General features: G+C 48.9%; 1 protein-coding gene across 1 annotated transcript in view; it reads right to left on the bottom strand.

Moving 5' to 3' along the window:
• Positions 1 to 292: 292 nt before the first annotated feature.
• Positions 293 to 19,143, bottom strand: part of ddr1 (discoidin domain receptor tyrosine kinase 1) — a 38,236-nt gene continuing 19,385 nt past the window's right edge. Inside the window, 15 exon segments of the mRNA XM_060064090.1 lie at positions 293 to 644; positions 646 to 666; positions 3,225 to 3,374; positions 4,071 to 4,338; positions 4,900 to 5,097; positions 5,236 to 5,363; positions 6,244 to 6,548; positions 7,012 to 7,131; positions 8,533 to 8,740; positions 9,049 to 9,215; positions 10,808 to 10,864; positions 11,651 to 11,812; positions 12,257 to 12,506; positions 15,278 to 15,464; positions 17,429 to 17,531. Coding sequence (XP_059920073.1) covers positions 492 to 644; positions 646 to 666; positions 3,225 to 3,374; positions 4,071 to 4,338; positions 4,900 to 5,097; positions 5,236 to 5,363; positions 6,244 to 6,548; positions 7,012 to 7,131; positions 8,533 to 8,740; positions 9,049 to 9,215; positions 10,808 to 10,864; positions 11,651 to 11,812; positions 12,257 to 12,506; positions 15,278 to 15,464; positions 17,429 to 17,531 — 2,477 coding nt within the window. The 3' untranslated portion in view covers positions 293 to 491.

Below are 19,143 nucleotides of genomic sequence, written 5' to 3'. Positions count from 1 at the left end.
ACCAACCAAAACATGTTAAAAGCAGAGCTGTTCGGCGGGTATATCTACGACAAGGTTAATCTGGTACTCAACCTAACAAATAAGAGTCTAGGCTGGGAGCTACTTCCCCGCAGCCTCTGCCATAATACGTGATATGAAACCTACAGCAGCGTTCAGCATTAGTCACACACAAGCCCAGCTAAAGATCATCTCCCAGTTAGTTTCTCCCACCACCAACAACACGGTCACCACCACCACACACGTGTAACGCGTAATTAGCAACGAAACACTAATAAACAAGAGGGGGGGGGGGGTTATGGAGTGGAGGCCATTTCCCGGACATGAAAACCGATCCAGCGGTGTCAAAGCCCCGTCCGCCCCAGACGCAGAGGAGAGTACAAACAGGATGTACTCCGCCTGAATCTCCTGCCACCACACACACACACCTACTGCCACCCGCCAGCTGTAGCAAAGAAAAAGGCTTAACTAGGCCATGCCTCTCTTTTCCGTATTTATATGTCTTTTGCGCATTGCGTCGTCCAATCAACACCATGTTCATGGCGTCCTCGGTGAGGAAGGAGTGGATGTGGTGTGAACGAGGGGCGCAGCTTGCAGTCTCTGTTCCAGCAGCTCAACATGAGCTCGTAGAGACCCCTGGGGACACACGGCCGGCTTGTTCAGATACACCTGGAGAGAGAGAGAGAGAGAGGGAGAGAGAGAGAGAGAGGAGGAGAGAGAGAGAGATGAGAGAGAGAGAGAGAGGAGAGAGAGAGAGAGAGAGAGAGAGAGAGAGAGAGAGAGAGAGAGAGAGAGAGAGAGGAAGAGAGGAGAGAGAGAGAGGAAGAGAGAGAGGAAGAGAGAGAGAGGAAGAGAGAGAGGAAGAGGAAAGAGGAAGAGAGAGGAAGAGGAAGAGAAGAGAGAGGAGAGAGAGAGAGGAGAGAGAGAGAAGAGAGAGAGAGAGAGAGAGAAGAGAGAGAGAGAGAGAGAGAGAGAGAGAGAGAGAGAGAGAGAGAGAGAGAGAGAGAGAGAGAGAGAGAGAGAGAAGAGAGAGAGAAGAGAGAGAGAGAAAGAGAAAGAGAAAGAGAGAAAGAGAAGAGAGAGGAGAGAGAGGAGAGGAGAGAGAGAAATTTTAGAACAGGCAGATGTAATAGCCAGTGATTTAACAAAACCAGATGATTTCCAACCTTCTTTGATGAGTAAAAAAGTAGTAGTCAAAGAGTAGTCATGGTAACTAATTTCATGCCAAGTACCAATTTGACAGGAGCTGAAAATAATGCTCTGCAACTGTGAGATGCACAAACATCTCACAGGTGCAGCAGAGATGACTATCGAATAGATGCTTCCGGGCATCGGTATTGTAACATTAGACATTAACTGGACTACTAAAGACCAAACTGCATGTCGTCATCATCTTTATATTTTCCCGCTAGCTGCAGTAGTGGCCTTGGAGCACCCTGCTTGAACCTGGGATCCAGCAGTTGCAGGAACTGTGTTCTCTTCATTGCCTTTCTCCTGGCCTGCTGAACATCCATGTCCAGGAGCCTCTCTATCCAAGTCCAAATCTTTCTTGGCGTCCTCAGGTGAAATACAACCTGTTTCTGTAGTTGGCTATTATCCGGTCTACATACATGACCTCCATACTTAAGATGTTGTAGGTAGCAAAAGTCACGTATTGGGAGGGTGTCAGTTATATAGCGCAGCTGTTCGTTAGAGATCTTGAAACTCCAGGTCACCGTTGACTTGTAATTTTGGGTCAATATTTTTTCTTCTGTCACTCCGACTAGGAACATTCTTTTGTTCAGAACCCCCTCGTACCCCTCGCACACAGAAGCTCACTGTAAAGCCAGATTCGGGAAATCCTTTCAATGTTTCACGTCGGGCTACTCTTACTACAAAGTCCATATATATGTTTAAGATGGGAGGAGATCCAAGGCACCTTAGCGGCCCCCGACTAGAGTTTCAAAGAACTAGTAGTCCCCTAAGGCTTGCCTTTGTTCCAGTGTACATTGCACATAGTATAGCAATCTGGTGTGAACATCCGAGTCGAATGTCAAGGCAGCGGAATAAGGCATCTCTCGATAAAGGCTGTGAAAATTGAGGTTCTTGATTGCCTCAATGTTTACAGTATCTGACATAAGATGAATATTGCACCTTTGTTGATCGGTTTGCCCTGAATCCAAACTGCGTAGATAGAACAACTTGCTCATATGTTTCTCTGAACCTGTCAGTGACAATGCCTGATACAACTTTTAAGGTTGTTGCGATTATGCTAAGTCCTTTGTAGTTTTCAGCAAGTGACTACAGCACTCTCTTGTGCAGACAGGTTATGCTTAGCCATTTGGTGGGGACTTCCAGGCAGGACCATATCATGCCTACTAGTAGCACAACGTACTTTATCGTCCCTTCGGATTGTGAGTATTTCAGCTGCTGGACTTCTGACATTTTTCAATCTCTTTATGCTGCATTCAACTTCTGTACGACTTGTTGTAGAGGTCTCAATGGTAGGTAGATCATCTGGTGGTAGCAGATGTGCATAGTCCTCGGGATGTTCCAAATCTGGAAGTGTTTTTCCAAGTTCTGAATCAGTGGTCTGTTTGCGTGCGACAGTGATGTGTGTGTGCTTTCATCAAACTGAACTCCTCTTCGGAATCACGTCCCGCTGGTGTCTCCCTGGATGGAATCACGTCCCACAGGTATTCCTGTTTGTCTCCCCCTCAAGGAACGTGTCTCCGCACGAGAACCCTGAGTGCCCCGTTAGAGTCTTGAAGACAGCTTTTTACGCCTTGCTTCTCCACCTGGTTTCAGCGCTAATGTGCTCACTGGCACCCTCTGGGGGAAATGGGCAGTATACCCCGGCCACGACCTCTCCCCTGGGCCTCCAGGGTGGAGGTGTGTGTGTGTGTGTGTGTGTGTGTGTGTGTGTGTGTGTGTGTCTCAAGTGGCCCCACATGACATGCCTGTTGGGAGGGTCAGGCGGAGGAGACTAACACAGGGTTTGCGGGGGTGGATGCAGAGGGACTCTCCACTGTTCTAAGTCAACGGGAAGAAATGTGATTGCATTCAATAAAAAAATATACGTAATACGTACATTTTCAAGTTCAACACTGTATTGCACTATATAAAGCCTGGCGAGCTCCTTAGAATGCACCTATCCCCCGCCGAACGGTGGTGTGCGAACCAACGGTTAAAGGCGCAGACGCCACCTCCATGTTGTTTGCGGTCTCAGGGTGTGTGTGCGTACGTACCTGTCTGCCGTGGTTCCTGAAGAACTCCCCAGCGTTGTCGATCACCTGCTCGTCCGTTAGGTTGGAGTACGGCTGCTCCTGGCACACGCTCAGCATCTCCCACAGCGTCACGCCGAACGCCCACACGTCGCTGGCTGTCGTGAACTTCCCCTGAGAGCACATCAGCGTCATCATCATCATCATCATCGTGGTCATCATCATCATCATCATCGTCGTTCTCATCATCATCCTCATTAACACCCTCATGTCTATTCAAGTGGACTCAAATCCATTTGTATGTATTTTCACATCATCAGCTATTACATAGTCAGTTGTTCTATTTTTCATATATCTGCGGTATATGAAAAAGATGCATCTGTGCTAACTTCCGGTACGCGGCTGCATAAGGTACCGGTAGTTATGGTACATGCTGGTGTTAAACTGACATGTGTTAAGTCCAATTACATTTCTCTATTGTGAGCCCGAACACATAGCACAGTGATTGACAGCTAGCTTTGGTTTTGAGGGGTTCTGAATCAAAGCGATGCACAACCTGAGAGACCACAACAAACCTACCACTCTTTGAAAAGAGGGGCGTACTCCTCGCCCCTCTTGTCTCATGCAAAAGCCTCATAAAAGACGTTCACAAAAATGCCTTTAACAGCTAGTTCAACTTTATACTATGTTAAACCTTATTTGACATACATGTATACATGTATATAAAATGTACTTATCCACATTCTCTTCATATGTCAACCCCAACCCTCACCAAGGCTCAAAATATGCGACACACACACACACACACACACACACACACGCACGCACGCACGCACGCACGCGCACAGACACACACACACACACACACACCATGAGTATGCACTCCCAGGCCATCCAGCGGATGGGCAGCACCGCGCGGCCCTGGATGCGGTAGTAGTCCCCGGCGTACAGGTTCCTGCTCATCCCAAAGTCTGCGATCTTGATGGGGCGCTCCCCGCCACGCTCGTCCCCGCCCTCGCCCTTCTCGCCGCCCACCAGACAGTTCCGGGTGGCCAGGTCCCGGTGGACGAAGTTCAGCGACGCCAGAAACTTCATCCCCGACGCGATCTGGCCCGCCATGGCGATGAGGGCCGGGTAGCTGAGAGAGAGAGAGAGAGAGAGAGAGAGAGAGAGAGAGAGAGAGAGAGAGAGAGAGAGAGAGAGAGAGAGAGAGAGAGAGAGAGAGAGAGAGAGAGAGAGAGAGAGAGAGAGAGAGAGAGAGAGAGAGAGAGAGAGAGAGAGAGAGAGAGAGAGAGAGAGAGAGAGAGAGAGAGATACAGGCAGAGTGACGTAGAGATACAGACAAGACATAGACCCAGATACCTTAACACACACACACACACACACACTAGGGCTGCTCGATTATGGAAAAATTATAATCATGATTATTTTGGTCAATATAAATTCTGATTATTCAAACAGAGTTTGAAAACATGATGTATTTATGTCTCTCTGAAAAAACACTTTGTAACTGAGAACTGTGAAATTTTGGCTAAAATAATGTACAGATATGTATCCAGCTAATCTGCACTTTCTATATATTTTTCTTTTGAAAACTTTTTTTTTTTTTTAACTCATAGTCACGCTCACACACATGAACATGTTGTTGTATGTGTGTGCCTGCTGATGAGATGACCATCGGGTGAGTTCAAGATGTTACCTGATGGTGGGGGCGTTGTGCGAGGGCCCGGACTTGTCGAGCAGGGCGCGCTGGGACAGGTACTGGTTGAGGTCCCCTGACTCCATGTACTCTGTGACCATGCAGAGTGGGTCGCTGCTCACACACACGCCCAGCAGACTGATGATGTTGGGATCCTTCAGCCGCGACAAGATCTTCACCTCCTTCAGGAAGTCGTTCCTGAGGGGGGGAAAGAACGAGAGCGAGAGAGAGAGCCTCAATTAATGTAAAGGAAGGCAGACTGGGACAAATACCAGAGGAACTAATAAAGAAGATAAACTAGCAATAGAAATACAAATCTATCAGTATGCTACAGACCTGGCGTTCTTGGATGCATCGGGGCGCAGTATCTTTACGGCGACCAGGAGAGGGCGCCCTTTCCTCACGTTGAAGGGGAACTCCAGGTTGGGCAGATCTTGAGGGCTCTCGATTTCACACAGGTGCACCTACAACGGGTAGCAGAATGAGAAAACCGACCATAAGACGTTGGAGTACAATAGTTACACAGTTGGATTTACATTGAAATTGATGAGTTAAGTAGTTGTCTTAATCGTCCAATTTCTGTATAATTTTGTAGATTTATTGTTTCTCTTATTTTATTGTGCTATGGTCCTGAATTTCTCATCTGGAATCAATAAAGTACGATCGTTTCTTAATTGCCTTGAGCAAGTTAATATCAGCTTATCTGTGCATAAGAACACATACACTGAAGCCGGCCACACACCGGCGCCAAAGCGTTTCACGCCCGTCAATTGCCGGCCCTAGCACCAATAGGAAGCGGTGCGCTGCAGCACCGTTGTGATATGTTTTGAAAGAAGCAGATCAACAAACATAGTCGGTATAGGCTACCATAACGTTATACCAGTTGTTTTATGACGACATATATGGCCCTGATGCCCATGATCCTCTGTTTGTGCTTACAATGATACTCACATTAATCCAGTTACTTTATGTACTGTCGGGCACTTTGTTTAAGGTTCAGTCACTTTACACACTTCACGTCATTGCTCATTCTTTTTGCATTGTGGAATTGTTAATCTAGTGCATCAACAATTTCCATATGTGCAGGACCTTGTATCAAGCCGGGATGTACCAAACAGCTTTAAAAAAGCGCATTTTCAGGGGCGGCGATGCTAGGGAATAGAATAGTGGCGTGAAGCCTAGTGGGGCAGCGCGCCACCGAGCGCTGGTGTGCGTCTAGCCGCCGCCGGTGTGAGCTAGTACGTCCGAAATAACGGGGGCGTTCGTTTTGACAAGCCGCTTCGGCGCCGGTGTGTGTTTGGCTTCATACACACGCACACATACTCTTCTCCTGCTCCTCCCTACCTCTCCAAACTGTCCCTCGCCAAGCTTCTCCTTGAAGACGAGGCACTGGCGGGGAAGCTCGGGCAGGGGCCCGCCGTCGGCCCCGGGGCCCGGCGAGGCCAGGGCGGGCACGGCGTATGTGTTGTTGCCGCTGACACCCTGCAGGTTGACGATGTCCGCCTCGGCGTAGTGGGGCACGCTGGGGGGCTGCGGCGGAGACACGGGGGGAGACAGGGAGGGGTAGGGGGGGGAGCCCGGGTATGGGGGGGGCTCCTCTTGGGAAGGGGGGAAGCCCTTCTCCAGGTCGTCCCGGTCCATGGCACACGCTGTGGGAGGGGAAAGAGGGTGGGGGGGGGGGATGGGGGTCAGGGAGGGCGGACTTGAGGAGGACGTAATGGAAGAGATGAAAAGAGGACGAGCGGTCCTTTTTTATAGCTTGTTTAAGAAGATAGAAATCCTAACACCCTTTCTTCTCTTGATTAGAGACACGGTTGGAGCAACCTTCAGAGCTAAATGAACCAGGAAATGGGTAAGCGAGTGAGTCTGTGAATCAGTAAGTGCGTTAGTAAGTGACAGAGTGAGTTAGAAGTTAAATGAATGAGTAAGTAAGCAAGTAAATACGGGTTTCAGGAGAGTCGAGGTGAAAGTCAAACGCATGCAGTTTGATGTGCAGTCGGGTCTTCAAGAGCAAAGCCGGCGGTGTGTTGAGTGCCCCTGAGAGCTGTTAATAGCACCACCGCTGCCCTGGGGTATGTAGTGGGGGGCCCCCCCAGGTCGGGGGTCTCTTACCCTGGGGCACATTGAGGCTCTTCTCCTGAGCCGGAGAGTGGCCCGGGACGGCCAGGGGCCGTGCGGCGTCGCTCTGATCTGACAGGAGCAGGTGATAGGCTGGGTTGTTTAACAGCAAGGCTGGGTGGACACACGGAACAAGGCACACGCATAGCACACAAACAAACACACACACAAACACGTTGGCACACCGAGGCAAGGCACACACAGCGCACGGTGCAGCGGCAAGCAGCACACGCACGTCGGCGCACACCACACAACGCACAACACAAGTATGACACAAGGCAAGGACACAGCGCTACAACGACTGGCATCTCACAGGTGGCGAATCGACGACACTCAGATCACAGCAAGCAACATAAACACGACACAGGCTACGACCAAACAATGACGAGGACGACTCAGGATGAAATAACAGGTTATGGACGCTTGTTACTTTAAAACACACACACACACACACACAAGTTAAGACAGCATGCCAACCTCCTGTAACGCAGAGCAACAGCAGCAATGCCCCCCCACCCTCTACTGAGCCTCCATGCTTTTCTATTCCCTCCGTCTCCTGTCTGAGTCGGAGAACAAAGGGCCTATTGTGCCCCTCTGCGCTGCACATCTTCCCAGAGGCTGTCGCTCCATGGCAGCCTGTCTGGGTCCATTTGGTATTTGTTTGCTGCTCTATCAAAACAGTGTGTTGCAGGCAGCCGTGCCCGGAGTCCCCTTTTTTCCGCTCAAACCTGACTTTAGTTTCCCCCTTTCTTTGGTGTCTAGGAATGCGTTTGCCGTTTGATTTGATAAAACCCCTGCAGGGTATCTCGGATCGCACAAACGAAAACGTTCCAGGACAAACTGCCACACGATGGCTGTTTCAAAATGAGTATTTCTTGTACTTTCTTCGCAAATTTCTTCCTGATTGACATGGCTTTGCCCCTTTTTGAAAGTATGTACTACTACATTTATTATATTATTATAATGCCGGACTGAAGAGTTCCTGTCAATCAAATAGACGTCTTCAGAGCTAGAAATAATTACAATAAACCAACACTACCTTATAATTATAGGCACCCTCAAAGTACCGTATGCATGTGGATGTGAGTGTGCGGGTCCGCCCCAATGTGCATGTACACGTGTCCATCCAATATATGAGTGTGTGTGCGTGTGTGTCTATGCCTAAGGGTATGTGTGTCTATCCTCATGGGTGTACCTGTGTGTCTATAATCATGTGTGTGTGTGTGTGTGTGTGTGTGTGTGTGTGTGTGTGTGTGTGTGTGCGTTTGTGTGTGTCTGTGTGTGTGTGTGTGTGTGTCTATGCTCATGTGTTTACGTGTGTTTCTATCCTCATGAGTTTAACTGTGTGTGTCTATGCTCATGTGGGTGTACGTGTGTGTTTATACTCAAGTGTGTACGTATATGTCTATACACATGTGTGAGCACGTGTATGTCTATCCTTGTGTGTGTGTGTGTGTGTGTGTGTGTGTGTGTGTGTGTGTGTGTGTGTGTGTGTGTGTGTGTGTGTGTGCTCACCGGTGCTGTCTCGGTCCCGGTGGTTCCTGGGTCGCAGCAGGGCGGTGGGCTCCTGGTACTCGCCCTCGCCCTCCCGCTCCCGCTCCTCGGGGAAGGTGTGTATGCGCTGGTAGCGGCTGGAGTAGCTGTGTGTGTTGTTGATGACCACGTGGTCGGAGGGCACTGACAGATGAACGCGCAGGTCATCACTGGACAGGCTGCCATGGGCCTGGACACACGGGGGAGCGGACAGGAATGCTTAATGCGGACCAAACATGTTTCCCCCACCGCGGGGTAAGATATAATGTCTTGAGTCCAGTTGTGGATATTTATACCGCAGGACCGCACAATTAGAAGCAGATTCAGGATCCTTCCCAGCAGGTCTGGATTTGGTTACTGTTGCTTGGCTTGTTGAACAACAAAGTCATGCTCTGGATGCCAAACCATTGCACTGTTAGTGGGCTGAAATACGCTAATGGACATTTGTCAGAAAGAGTGCAAGCCTGCACCAGACTAGCGCACCTGTATCGTTCCTACCTTGCCCAATATCTTTTTCCAGTACTGCCTCCAGAGAATGACAGCTATGATGGCCAATAGCAGCAGGATGATGCCCACCAGGCAGCCAATGAGAATGGCGGTGTTACTTCTGTCGTCCTTGGCCACGGGAAGTCCCGCCCTGGGAGTGATGTCAGCAAAGTTGGAACCTGAAGGTAACATAAGCAGATTATAGAGAATGGTCAAAAGGGAAATGCCGTTAATGCAATCATATGCTATGAGGCTTATCGAAGTGATTTTGTGTATCAGTACGTTCACATGCACATCAAACCACAGTCAGGCAGAGTAATAATAATATTAATAATAATACATTTTATTTCAAGGCGACTTTCATGACACCCAAGGTCACCTTACAATTCATCTAACAATCCAGAGATAAAAACACCAAGAGCTGGCATAGCCAAGAGCGGGATAAAAACAAGACATAAGGTGAGGAGAGAGACAGGTAGGAGGGGGATAAGAGGTATAGCAAGATGGGGATACAAGGGCAAACGCACAGCTGGTAATGTTCATCTTCCAGTAGAGGGATTAACGTGCTCTTTATGGCAGTTACATGGTCATTAAAGTGACCGGGTTACAGCAGTGAGGTCAGTTATAGAAGTGACATCCTTTACATCCTTGATGCATACTGATACCAGACTATATACGGCTTTCAAAGCAAGACAGTGACTCACGCTCTGACGCACACAGCACATTACTTCTATTGAAATAAGGATATTACATGAAGTCCCCAACTCCTATATGCATGCAGCATGATGTATTTGAGTGAACAGCAGAGTAAAGTGTGTGATTTTGAAGCCAGTGTGTCGTCTGGCATTGTGTCCAACTCATTGGTAAGTCACTGATTGGGCAGATTTGGTGTCACATGAGCTTTTATCCAACCGTACAAAATAGCAGACACGCTCTGAGTAGAGAGCCTCTAAAAGCCTGCAGTACAATAGGAACACTGTTCTGCCTCGACAGAATCTCCAACCATTCCTCTTAACACAGCCACCGCACTTACCTCTCCCCACAGGATTACACAGAAAGTCAGGGTGCATTATCAAATCATGACAATGATTGAGACCAGATGGTGCCCACTATTAATCATGTCGTCGGCAGGTTAGGAACAAGTAACCTTCCAAGCAAGACATACGTGCATGCATGTAAACATACATACCCCTCCACGAGCACACACACATCCACATCCACATCCACACACACACACACACACACACACACACACACACAATAAAATGATTTAGTGAATTCTGTGCTTTGGTGTACAACATGCAGTTAGCCTGTGTGCATATGTTGCTATGCTTGTTCTGTTTCTCTTGGTCTACCAGCATAGGGGTAAGAATTCCAAGGTAGGCCTGACAACCAAAGCCGATAAGCAAAACAAAGCCAAATGTGTGCACACACACACACACGATTTGACCAGATTCCAAGCCTTTGGGCCCAGCCATTGCGTGGTGGTTTTGTAAGAGTTTGATCTTAAAAAACACGCAGGAGACCCCAGGAAACCAAAGTTATTACAGCACATAAATATCCTGTCCTATAGGGGTGTAAAGGTATTTCCCCGTGACTGTATATCTCCAGGACCCCCCCCCCCTCCAACACAGGGGCGGGGCACGGGGCCAAGAGTCTTTTCTCTCCATATATACTGCATGTCAGCCGCAGAGCTAAGGGACTGGTTAACCTGCTGGGGGGAGGAGGTACACAGCTCTCCCCCACCCACCTCCCCTTCTGTTCCTCTCACCTGCTAGGGAGCCGTTTGCTGTTCCGTTCATCCCGAAGCCAGTGGTCAGGGGGGGGTCTGGAGGAACGAAGAATGAAGAGGGTGGAGAAAGAGAAAGTGAGGAAGAGAGAAAGAGAGAAAGAGAGAAAGAGAGAAAGAGAGAAAGAGAGAAAGAAAGAAAGAAAGAAAGAAAGAAAGAAAGAAAGAAAGAAAGAAAAAGAGAGAGAGAGCGATAGCAAAAATGAGAGATGGCAAAAGTGAGGGAGAGATGGCGAGAAGGGGCCAGGGAGTAAAGTAAATAAATCAATGAATGCAGAAATGGTGATGAGGACGGAGGGAGATCTCTGGACATTTTCCTTTCCCTCAATCCCTCCAGGTCATGAATTTCAGTCTTTGTTGCCGTGGTTGGCCAAGCTGTCCTTGGATGTTCTCCCTTTTTGCATATATTGTAACCATGTAGCAGACGTGAATACTTTGCTAAAGTTCCTAGTTCTGACTGAGTTGGGTTTGAGACCCTGAGACTGTCCGGGAAGGAAGCCAATGGAGTCTGTGGGGCATCATACAAAGACCCCCCCCCCCCCCCTCCCCGCCTCCCACGATCCCCGACGCCTCCAGACACATGGGAGAGGGGAGGGAGGGGCGATCGAGAGAGAGAGGGTGAGAGATAAGCAAAGGTGCATATAGCAAGAGAGGTGAGGGAGGAGGAAGAGGGAAAGGGAGGGAATAGGAACTGGGAAAAGGGAGGGATGAAGAGGAACAGATGGGGAGAAGATGGACAGGTGTAGGTAATGGAAGAAAGGAGGAAGAGGGTTGAAGAAAAGGAGGAGGAGAGGGAGGAATTGAAAGGGTCAACAGTTAACTCACCAGATGGTTCCGTGGTGGCGTTGGACGCGTTGTAGCCGGACGTGGGAACGTGGGAGCTGAGGAGTACGGGCGGAGGGGGCGTGGTTGAGGGAGATGGGGGAGGAGGAGGAGCGTGGCGGGGCGGGAAGGAAGACTTCTCCGTGGCGTCGGCACTGTACGGCTCTGGGGAGACAGAGGAAGGGAGAGTCAAGATCATTTAATGTAGAGTCATAGCCTCATTAAAATGTACTTTTCTCCATTAAGTCATTCAGCAGACCCTTATATCCCAAGCAACTTCGGCAGCAGTGAAATGAGGAGCAGGTAAAGGTCAGGATTTGTGCTCAAGGATGCCCACAGGCAGAGAGTGGACATTCTGGAATCAAACCCAGAACACATTAAATTCCCCCCATGGTTCATAATGAGCAGGACAAGAAATACAGTATCTCCACCACAAATGGACCCACACCGAGAGAGTCCTTGTGCTGTTCCTGCATTGGCTGTTGTATTTGCACAAAGAACCGCTCTACAGATAAGATAACATGATATAGCGAACGTGTTTATCAAGGGCCGATAGCTTCCTATGGTCGGCGTAGGTGAGGCGGGGGTTCGCTCTCATCCTCCACGCACCGGAGAAGAAGGAGATCTCGCTGATGAGGAGCCAGCGGTCGGCGAAGAAGAAGGTGCAGCTCAGGATCTGGGCGGTCTGCGCGCCCAGCGGCAGGGAGATGGGCCGCGACGAGGGGTCCTTCAGGTCCTCCAGGGGCACCGCCAGCACCAGCGCCGGGGAGCTCCACTCCTTCAGCAGCGTGGCCTTGAAGAGGCACTCCACCCGGTTGAAGACGCGCACGCCCTGGGTGTGACGGTTGTTGCTGTGCACCTGGGGGAGGAGGAGGATGAGAGGTAGGGTTGAGTGGGTGGGGAGGAGGAGGAGGAGGAGGAGGAATTGGGTGGGGGGAGAAGGAGGAGGAGGAGAGAAGAGGAGGACAGGATGAAGTGCTCATTCAATTTACTCTTCACCTGGCTCAAAACCAACTTTCTTATCTCTTTCAAATTCAAATGGCTGTCCTGTGCTTTCTGCTGTGACACCTGCATTTACGCATCTGGGATTAATAAATTACATCTTATTTTATCTCACGAAAAAGAGACAGACAGTCCCCTTGTACCCATCCAAAGCAGCCTGTATGGAGGTGTTTACCGAGAGCTATGGGAGGGATTTAATTTACACTGCATTAACGACGTTTCTATCCTGTTTAATGTTAAGTGCTCATGGCCTCAACACACTTCCAGAGTGGACGTCCAGACTGCAAGAAGGATGAGAGAGCAAGGGAATTAAAGAGCAGTAGAGGGAGAAAAGGGAGAGCACGGGACGATGGGAGAATAACAAGGGATGGGAGTGAGGAACAGGGAAAAGGTCAACAACTGCTCTCTTGTTCCCAGCGCCAGAGTGGAGCCAACGAGAGGTGATGCTGTAAATGCTAATTTAATGCATCGGTGAAGGCGGGGCGGGGGACAGATGCGAGGCAAGGGCGTGAGGATGAATCGGGTGAATCGGGTGAACTGAATGAGATTTAGGATGAGGAGAGGGTGCAAGGGGGCCGGGGGGCAGGGCTGAGATGGAAGATGTTTAACGAGCAAAGGTAGAGGTCAAAACAATAGATGTGTGGGATGGGGTGGGAGGAGGATAAGGAGGAGGTGATGCGAGGGTCTTCTCCCTCCATAGGAGAAAGGCTGGTGCAAAGAGCGGCCATGACAGCTTAGACATTAAACTGACAAACCACATGAGGGGAAGATACACCCACACACAATCATATTTGCACGCACACACACACATCCCCACACACAAACTCCCTTGGGAACCCACAGAAATATTCCACATGGGAAGAAACACGCACGCACACACACACACACACACACACACACACACATATACACGCACACACACACACACAAAACAAGTCACATGTGTTACATATGGACAGAACCAGTTGGGCAACACACACACACACACGTGTGACTGTTGCAAGACATAGGGAACAGCTGTGCCAGTGGCTAGGTTAACATGTAACTGATGCCATCTACTGTGTGGCTGGCTTAAGCCGGGGGGGCGGGGCTAACAGAGTAACACACTACTCCTTCAGGGTGAGCAGGGATTCAATGCAACCAAAACGCAGCTCGGCACGGAAACAAAGTAGTGCGTTAGATTAATCCCCATTCCTGTACTGTTAATGTGGCCCTTGTTTCAAACTCAAGTATGCGCAGTACTTACATATTATCTCTCTACAAAGTCATTATACGACTACTCTGCCAAGTTGTCTTCTCTAAATTCATTGTAGCTACTCTAATATAGATTGCCTGCTTTGATTGTGTTCAGCTTAGTTTGTAGGGCTTTGTAGAGCGTAATCACCATTGTAGCTGCAACCTTGTAAAGTGTTTGCCCGGGGGAAGGGACCAGACCCTGCGTTGTCAAGGCGACAGGTATAACGTACAGTCTGTGACCGACTGGGGTCAAAGGGCATGTTACCCTAGTGGGAGAATGATTAGGCGCAGGTCATGGAAGGCAGGCCAGCCTGGGACAAGAGACAGATTTGGGGCTCAGGTTCCCTCTCTCTATTGACTTGACCCGTGTGTACGACACATCCGCTCCTACGGGCCAGCATGGAGGGACGTGTCGCTTGGGATTAACGTTAAAAAAAAAAAACTAAAGTACTTAAAAGGTATTAGAAACAGACTTTAGAACCGACCGAGAGAACGACACCCAGGCACCCTTCTTTGGGCGGTTGTTTGACTGGGTCCCAGTGAAACAGTGTAGGGATAATATATGGCTGTTGGTTCATTGTGTGTGACTGGAAAATAACACGTTGATTTATCGTTATTCAGACAGGGTCGATTTCTGTGACTGTGATTGCAGTGGTGTGGGGGAGACACTGAATTGTTTTACGGCCGTTTGCTATTTCCACACACTCAAGATGGGGCAAGAGTATTCCTCTAACGTTTAGTCACGCACGATGGCTGCGTACATGTGTAGCGCCCATCCCACCCTAACCAACATTCCCATCCTCTGTTTCCCATGACACTACACACATCCCTTAAACCGAGTTGCCTCACATTAATATCGCTTCTTCACAGTATAACTCCCCCCTCCCCCAAAACCACACAGACACACAAACAGCCCATGATGCAAGACAGATGCAGACGGAGACACCCAGCACAGTCACACTGTGCCCGTGCTTACCAACAGCCAGATAACTACTAATTAAATGGACGAAAGTGTTTAAAGTAAAGAGAGTAAAGGGCTCCTGTGGTCAGCAACCCGACAATGGGAATGGATGGTGATTAGATGGAGGATCATCGGAGCCACTGTTTGGTGGAGAGGAAAGAGAAAAGCCAAACCAAACCTGCAGGAGTTCAGTCTGGAGGGTCGATGGAGCTCAACGGCTCGCCTGCTGAGAGCCGGGGAAATCTAGCTTAAGCGACCGACGAATGGGAAGAATGGATTTCAACTGACCACCTTGTGCGCAACACGCACACCAACTCACACGCACAGAAATATACACACGCACAGAAACACACACACACACACACACGCACACCCTTAAGGGCTCCATCATCCCATCACGCCCTCGTCCCTAGCGCTCAGCCCCCTCCTACCTGCATGGAGTGGAAGACGCGCGGCTTCTCAAAGTGGAACTCGATGGCGACGCCGCCCTGCCCCAGCATGTCGCGGCTCCAGCCCAGGTAGTCGTAGCCCGGCCACACCCTCAGCTCCTTGGTCTCGCAGAAGTCGTCCTCCCCCAGCACCCCGTCACACAGCTGGCCCAGGCCTCCGAACTGCACCCTGCACGGACGAAGGAATACGCATCGGTCAGGGGGATATTTTGCATAAAATAACTATAATTTCCCAAACAAGCGTTGATTAATATATTCATACACAAATATACTTATGACAGGTTGCTTTCATTTTCATTTATCTTGTGAACTATTTAAGGTATTTCAGAATCATAATGACTTCATTGTCATACAAAAAAGAGTTTTGTGCGGTTTGTTGGCCCTTTATTACTCCCATTATGTTGCAGTTAAAGTGGGCTGGGAGCAGCAGTTCTGCATAATGGTGAGGATTAGTATTATGACTGCTTCATAGTGCTGCTCCCGTTTATTTTCTTAATGGAATTAGAATTGACTCTTTTGTTTAAGTAATTTAGGGATTTCATTAGGTACATGGCTTAACCTACTAATGCGCTAACCACACGGTGATACGCCTCGTAGCGACTCAGGTTCAATCCAGACCTATAGCCCTATCATTCCCTCCGTCTTTCAACAAACTGTCAATAAAGCAATAAAAAGGCAAATAATAAATAACATCATTAAGAAGCAGGAGGAGCGAAGGCACTTGCTAAAGGATGCCTTGACAGGTTGCCTATAGGCGCCGGTGATCGACCTCAGAACATTTAGAGTGGGAGACGAACCATCCAATCACTAGGACTTATCCTGCCATGTCATGGCGCAGAATTCAATTTGCTTTGATCGATTCTCCTGGGTCGATGTTGGACATTCAGTCTGTTTGGCTTTTCATTGGTTTTCCGGTTTATGCTTCGGAAGGCGTGCTTGGAATTGTAATGTCTTTTCTTCATTCTCTCTGTGATGGAGGAGATCCCTGGGGCCTTCCCCAGCGGTGCTTCCCTGTATGAGTGGGCCAGCGGTTCCTGCCCTTGATGTGGACACTGTGGTCCAACGGACACGGCGGGCTGCGCCCTGGCGTCGCAGGGCAGCACGCTTCATGGCAGAGCTGGCGTTTCTGGGTGCATCTGCGGTGTTGGCATTATGTCCAACACAGAGTTGTTGTTTTTTTCTCCCCACCAACGTCAACATACATCATGACTCCATCATGTGGTGTGTGGCTCTCCACTATGTGTACCGGACCAACGGGTGCAGAACGTACAAGCAAACAACAACCTTTCAGAATTTAACCGCAGAAAACCATGATAAACATTATCTTAAAAGGTTCCTTCGTTGTTCTCATCAAAATATCAGTAAATAGCATCGGTATTTTGGTAAGAGCAAGATAATTTCTCACGAAGACAACCCTTATTTATAACTGCAAATAATATGCAAATACCAGTGCCAATAATATTACACTGCCTCTTTCTTCTCCTCTTTCTCCATCATTCACAATTGCCCAACTACGGAATCGTACACTTTAACCGAATGGATCCCGTAAAGCTTGCAAGCTTTCCTCCAAGTCTCTCTCTCTTACACACACACATCTGCTGCAAACACATCTGGGTTACATCAAATGTGTTAGCTCAACCACTAGCCAAACATTTAAGGACCATTAACCCGACCCATGTGCGTGCAGACCTCACCCATCCACAATACACAAACCCCCTTCCACTGGCATCACCCTTACCTTGGACGGCGAAGCCGAGAAAACACAGCACGAAATACCTCCACAATAAAGTCCCGGTAACGTCATTCCCTTTAGCTTACGATAGGCCTGATTGGCTCCTCACACGCTGTGCTCCCGGGGTGAAGGCTCAGCTGGTCCCGAGCCAACAGAACATCATACCGACTGACAAAGACGGATTTCCCAACCATCCTATGACACTCCCAGTTCAGCCTCCAGCCTTGTAAATCTAAATCAACCCCAGTGACAGGTCTGTCATAACAAAATCGAGGTACAGCCTCGCATCCCCGTTGATGTCAAAAGAAGTGGTTCTAAGAGAAGGGGTGTGGGGGGGGTATCCATATCGAGGTCTAGGAGGGGTGTCTACTCCCCGGCCCCCAAGAGGCTGGACATCTTACCCCTGCTCCAGGCCTCCATCATAGGTAGAGTCGTTCAGGTACACGGGCATCCCGGACAGCTGCATCACATGACCTACTGGAGCCGTGTACGCCTTAAGTCCGTCTGAGAGAGATGGAGAGTGACAGAGGGACGGAGAGAGAGAGAGCCATTAGGAAGGAACACATTCAAATAAATTAGGAAGACTCAAACACAAAAATCTGTCCAAGCTGTTCGGCGCAGAGCCAGAACGGTCACCACTATTGTGAGCAAAGCAAAGCCCTTGAACCAATACAGAACGACCTTAATGAACCCTGGCTGCAGTGAAGGGCTACCAGACACACACACAAATAAACACAGACACACACACAGATAAACACAGACACACACACACACTCACACACAAGCTGGAAAACGCTGGTGAAAAGCTGTCAAATCACATCGAGACATCAGGAACACACATTTCCTCGGATTACAGAGACCAACAAGAACATTCAGAAATACAAGCGAACCCATCCACCTTCTCTTTTGGGGGAAACCCAGACAGTTTGAGGGTGTGGAATCACAGTGGGAAGGCAGAACACACCGCCCAAATGTCTTTGTAAATCCAAACATACATTTAATAATTTCTTTAAATGCTTACGCCAACACCAACAGTTGCAGTAGAACTTTTTAACTGCAGTACAGATTTCATTATTTCACAACAGAGAAAACGATGAAGAGAGAGACAGATTGATTAAGAGAGTGAGATGGTAATAGCTCCCAATATTTTTCCCACTCCACTGAGATGGATAAAAACAACACAAAAAGAGAGGGAATAAAAGAGTAGTGAAACAGGCTGGCGGGAGACCACAGCTTGTTTTATATGGGTAACACAAACAGATCCATGGATCAGCACCAAGCAACCTGTTACAGTGAAGCAAAGCTTCTCTGCTCCAGTTTGCAACCTAATCAGCCTCCTCACACACACACACACACACACACACACACACACACACACACACACACACACACACACACACACACACACACACACACACACACACACACACACACACACACACACACACACACACACACACGTGGTCAGCACAGCATGTCCTGCCATAACAAACACTGCTTCATGTCTTCATGTTGAGTCTTAGCGTGTCTTAGTTTCTATATCTGGACCTCCTGGATGGAAACTATATGTGTGTCTACGTGTGTGTGCATCAACGCGTGTGTGTGTGTGTCTGTGTGTCTATGTGTATGTGTGTCTGTGTGTCTACATACGTTTGTGTGTTTCATGCACAAAAGGTGAAGGCAAGTCTTTGTTTATGTGCTCCAGTGTGTGCGTGCATGTGTGACTTATGTTACTCGCAGAACTGGGTCGACTTAATACGACTCGTCACAGGGAAGCGGGAAAGCGAGAGCGATCGTTACTGAATCCTTTTATAATAAACATTAAAAGCAGCAGTGAGACCCCGTCTGCTCCGACAGAGGGGAGGGCTGGCGGTGGGCAGGATGATAAATGGATGTGTGGAGTGAGTGCATATTCCACAGTTTGTTCTGAAGCGGCGTCATGCTGCTCAGAGTCCACCTCCGAGCTTCATCTTCCGTACAGACGACCAGGGCCTCGGGAAACAGAGAGGGAGGGAGGGAGGGGGAGGCAGGATGGGGGAGATGAGGGATGCTTAACCTCAGCAGTGGTGTTGATCTACACACATCCTGTGTCTCTGGGAGATTCGCCGAGAGAAAG

This window comes from Gadus macrocephalus, chromosome 11 (assembly GCF_031168955.1).
Source record: "Gadus macrocephalus chromosome 11, ASM3116895v1".
Lineage (NCBI taxonomy): Eukaryota > Metazoa > Chordata > Actinopteri > Gadiformes > Gadidae > Gadus > Gadus macrocephalus.
Note: the sequence above shows the minus strand (reverse complement) of the source record. Positions and strands in the feature narration are given on the sequence as shown.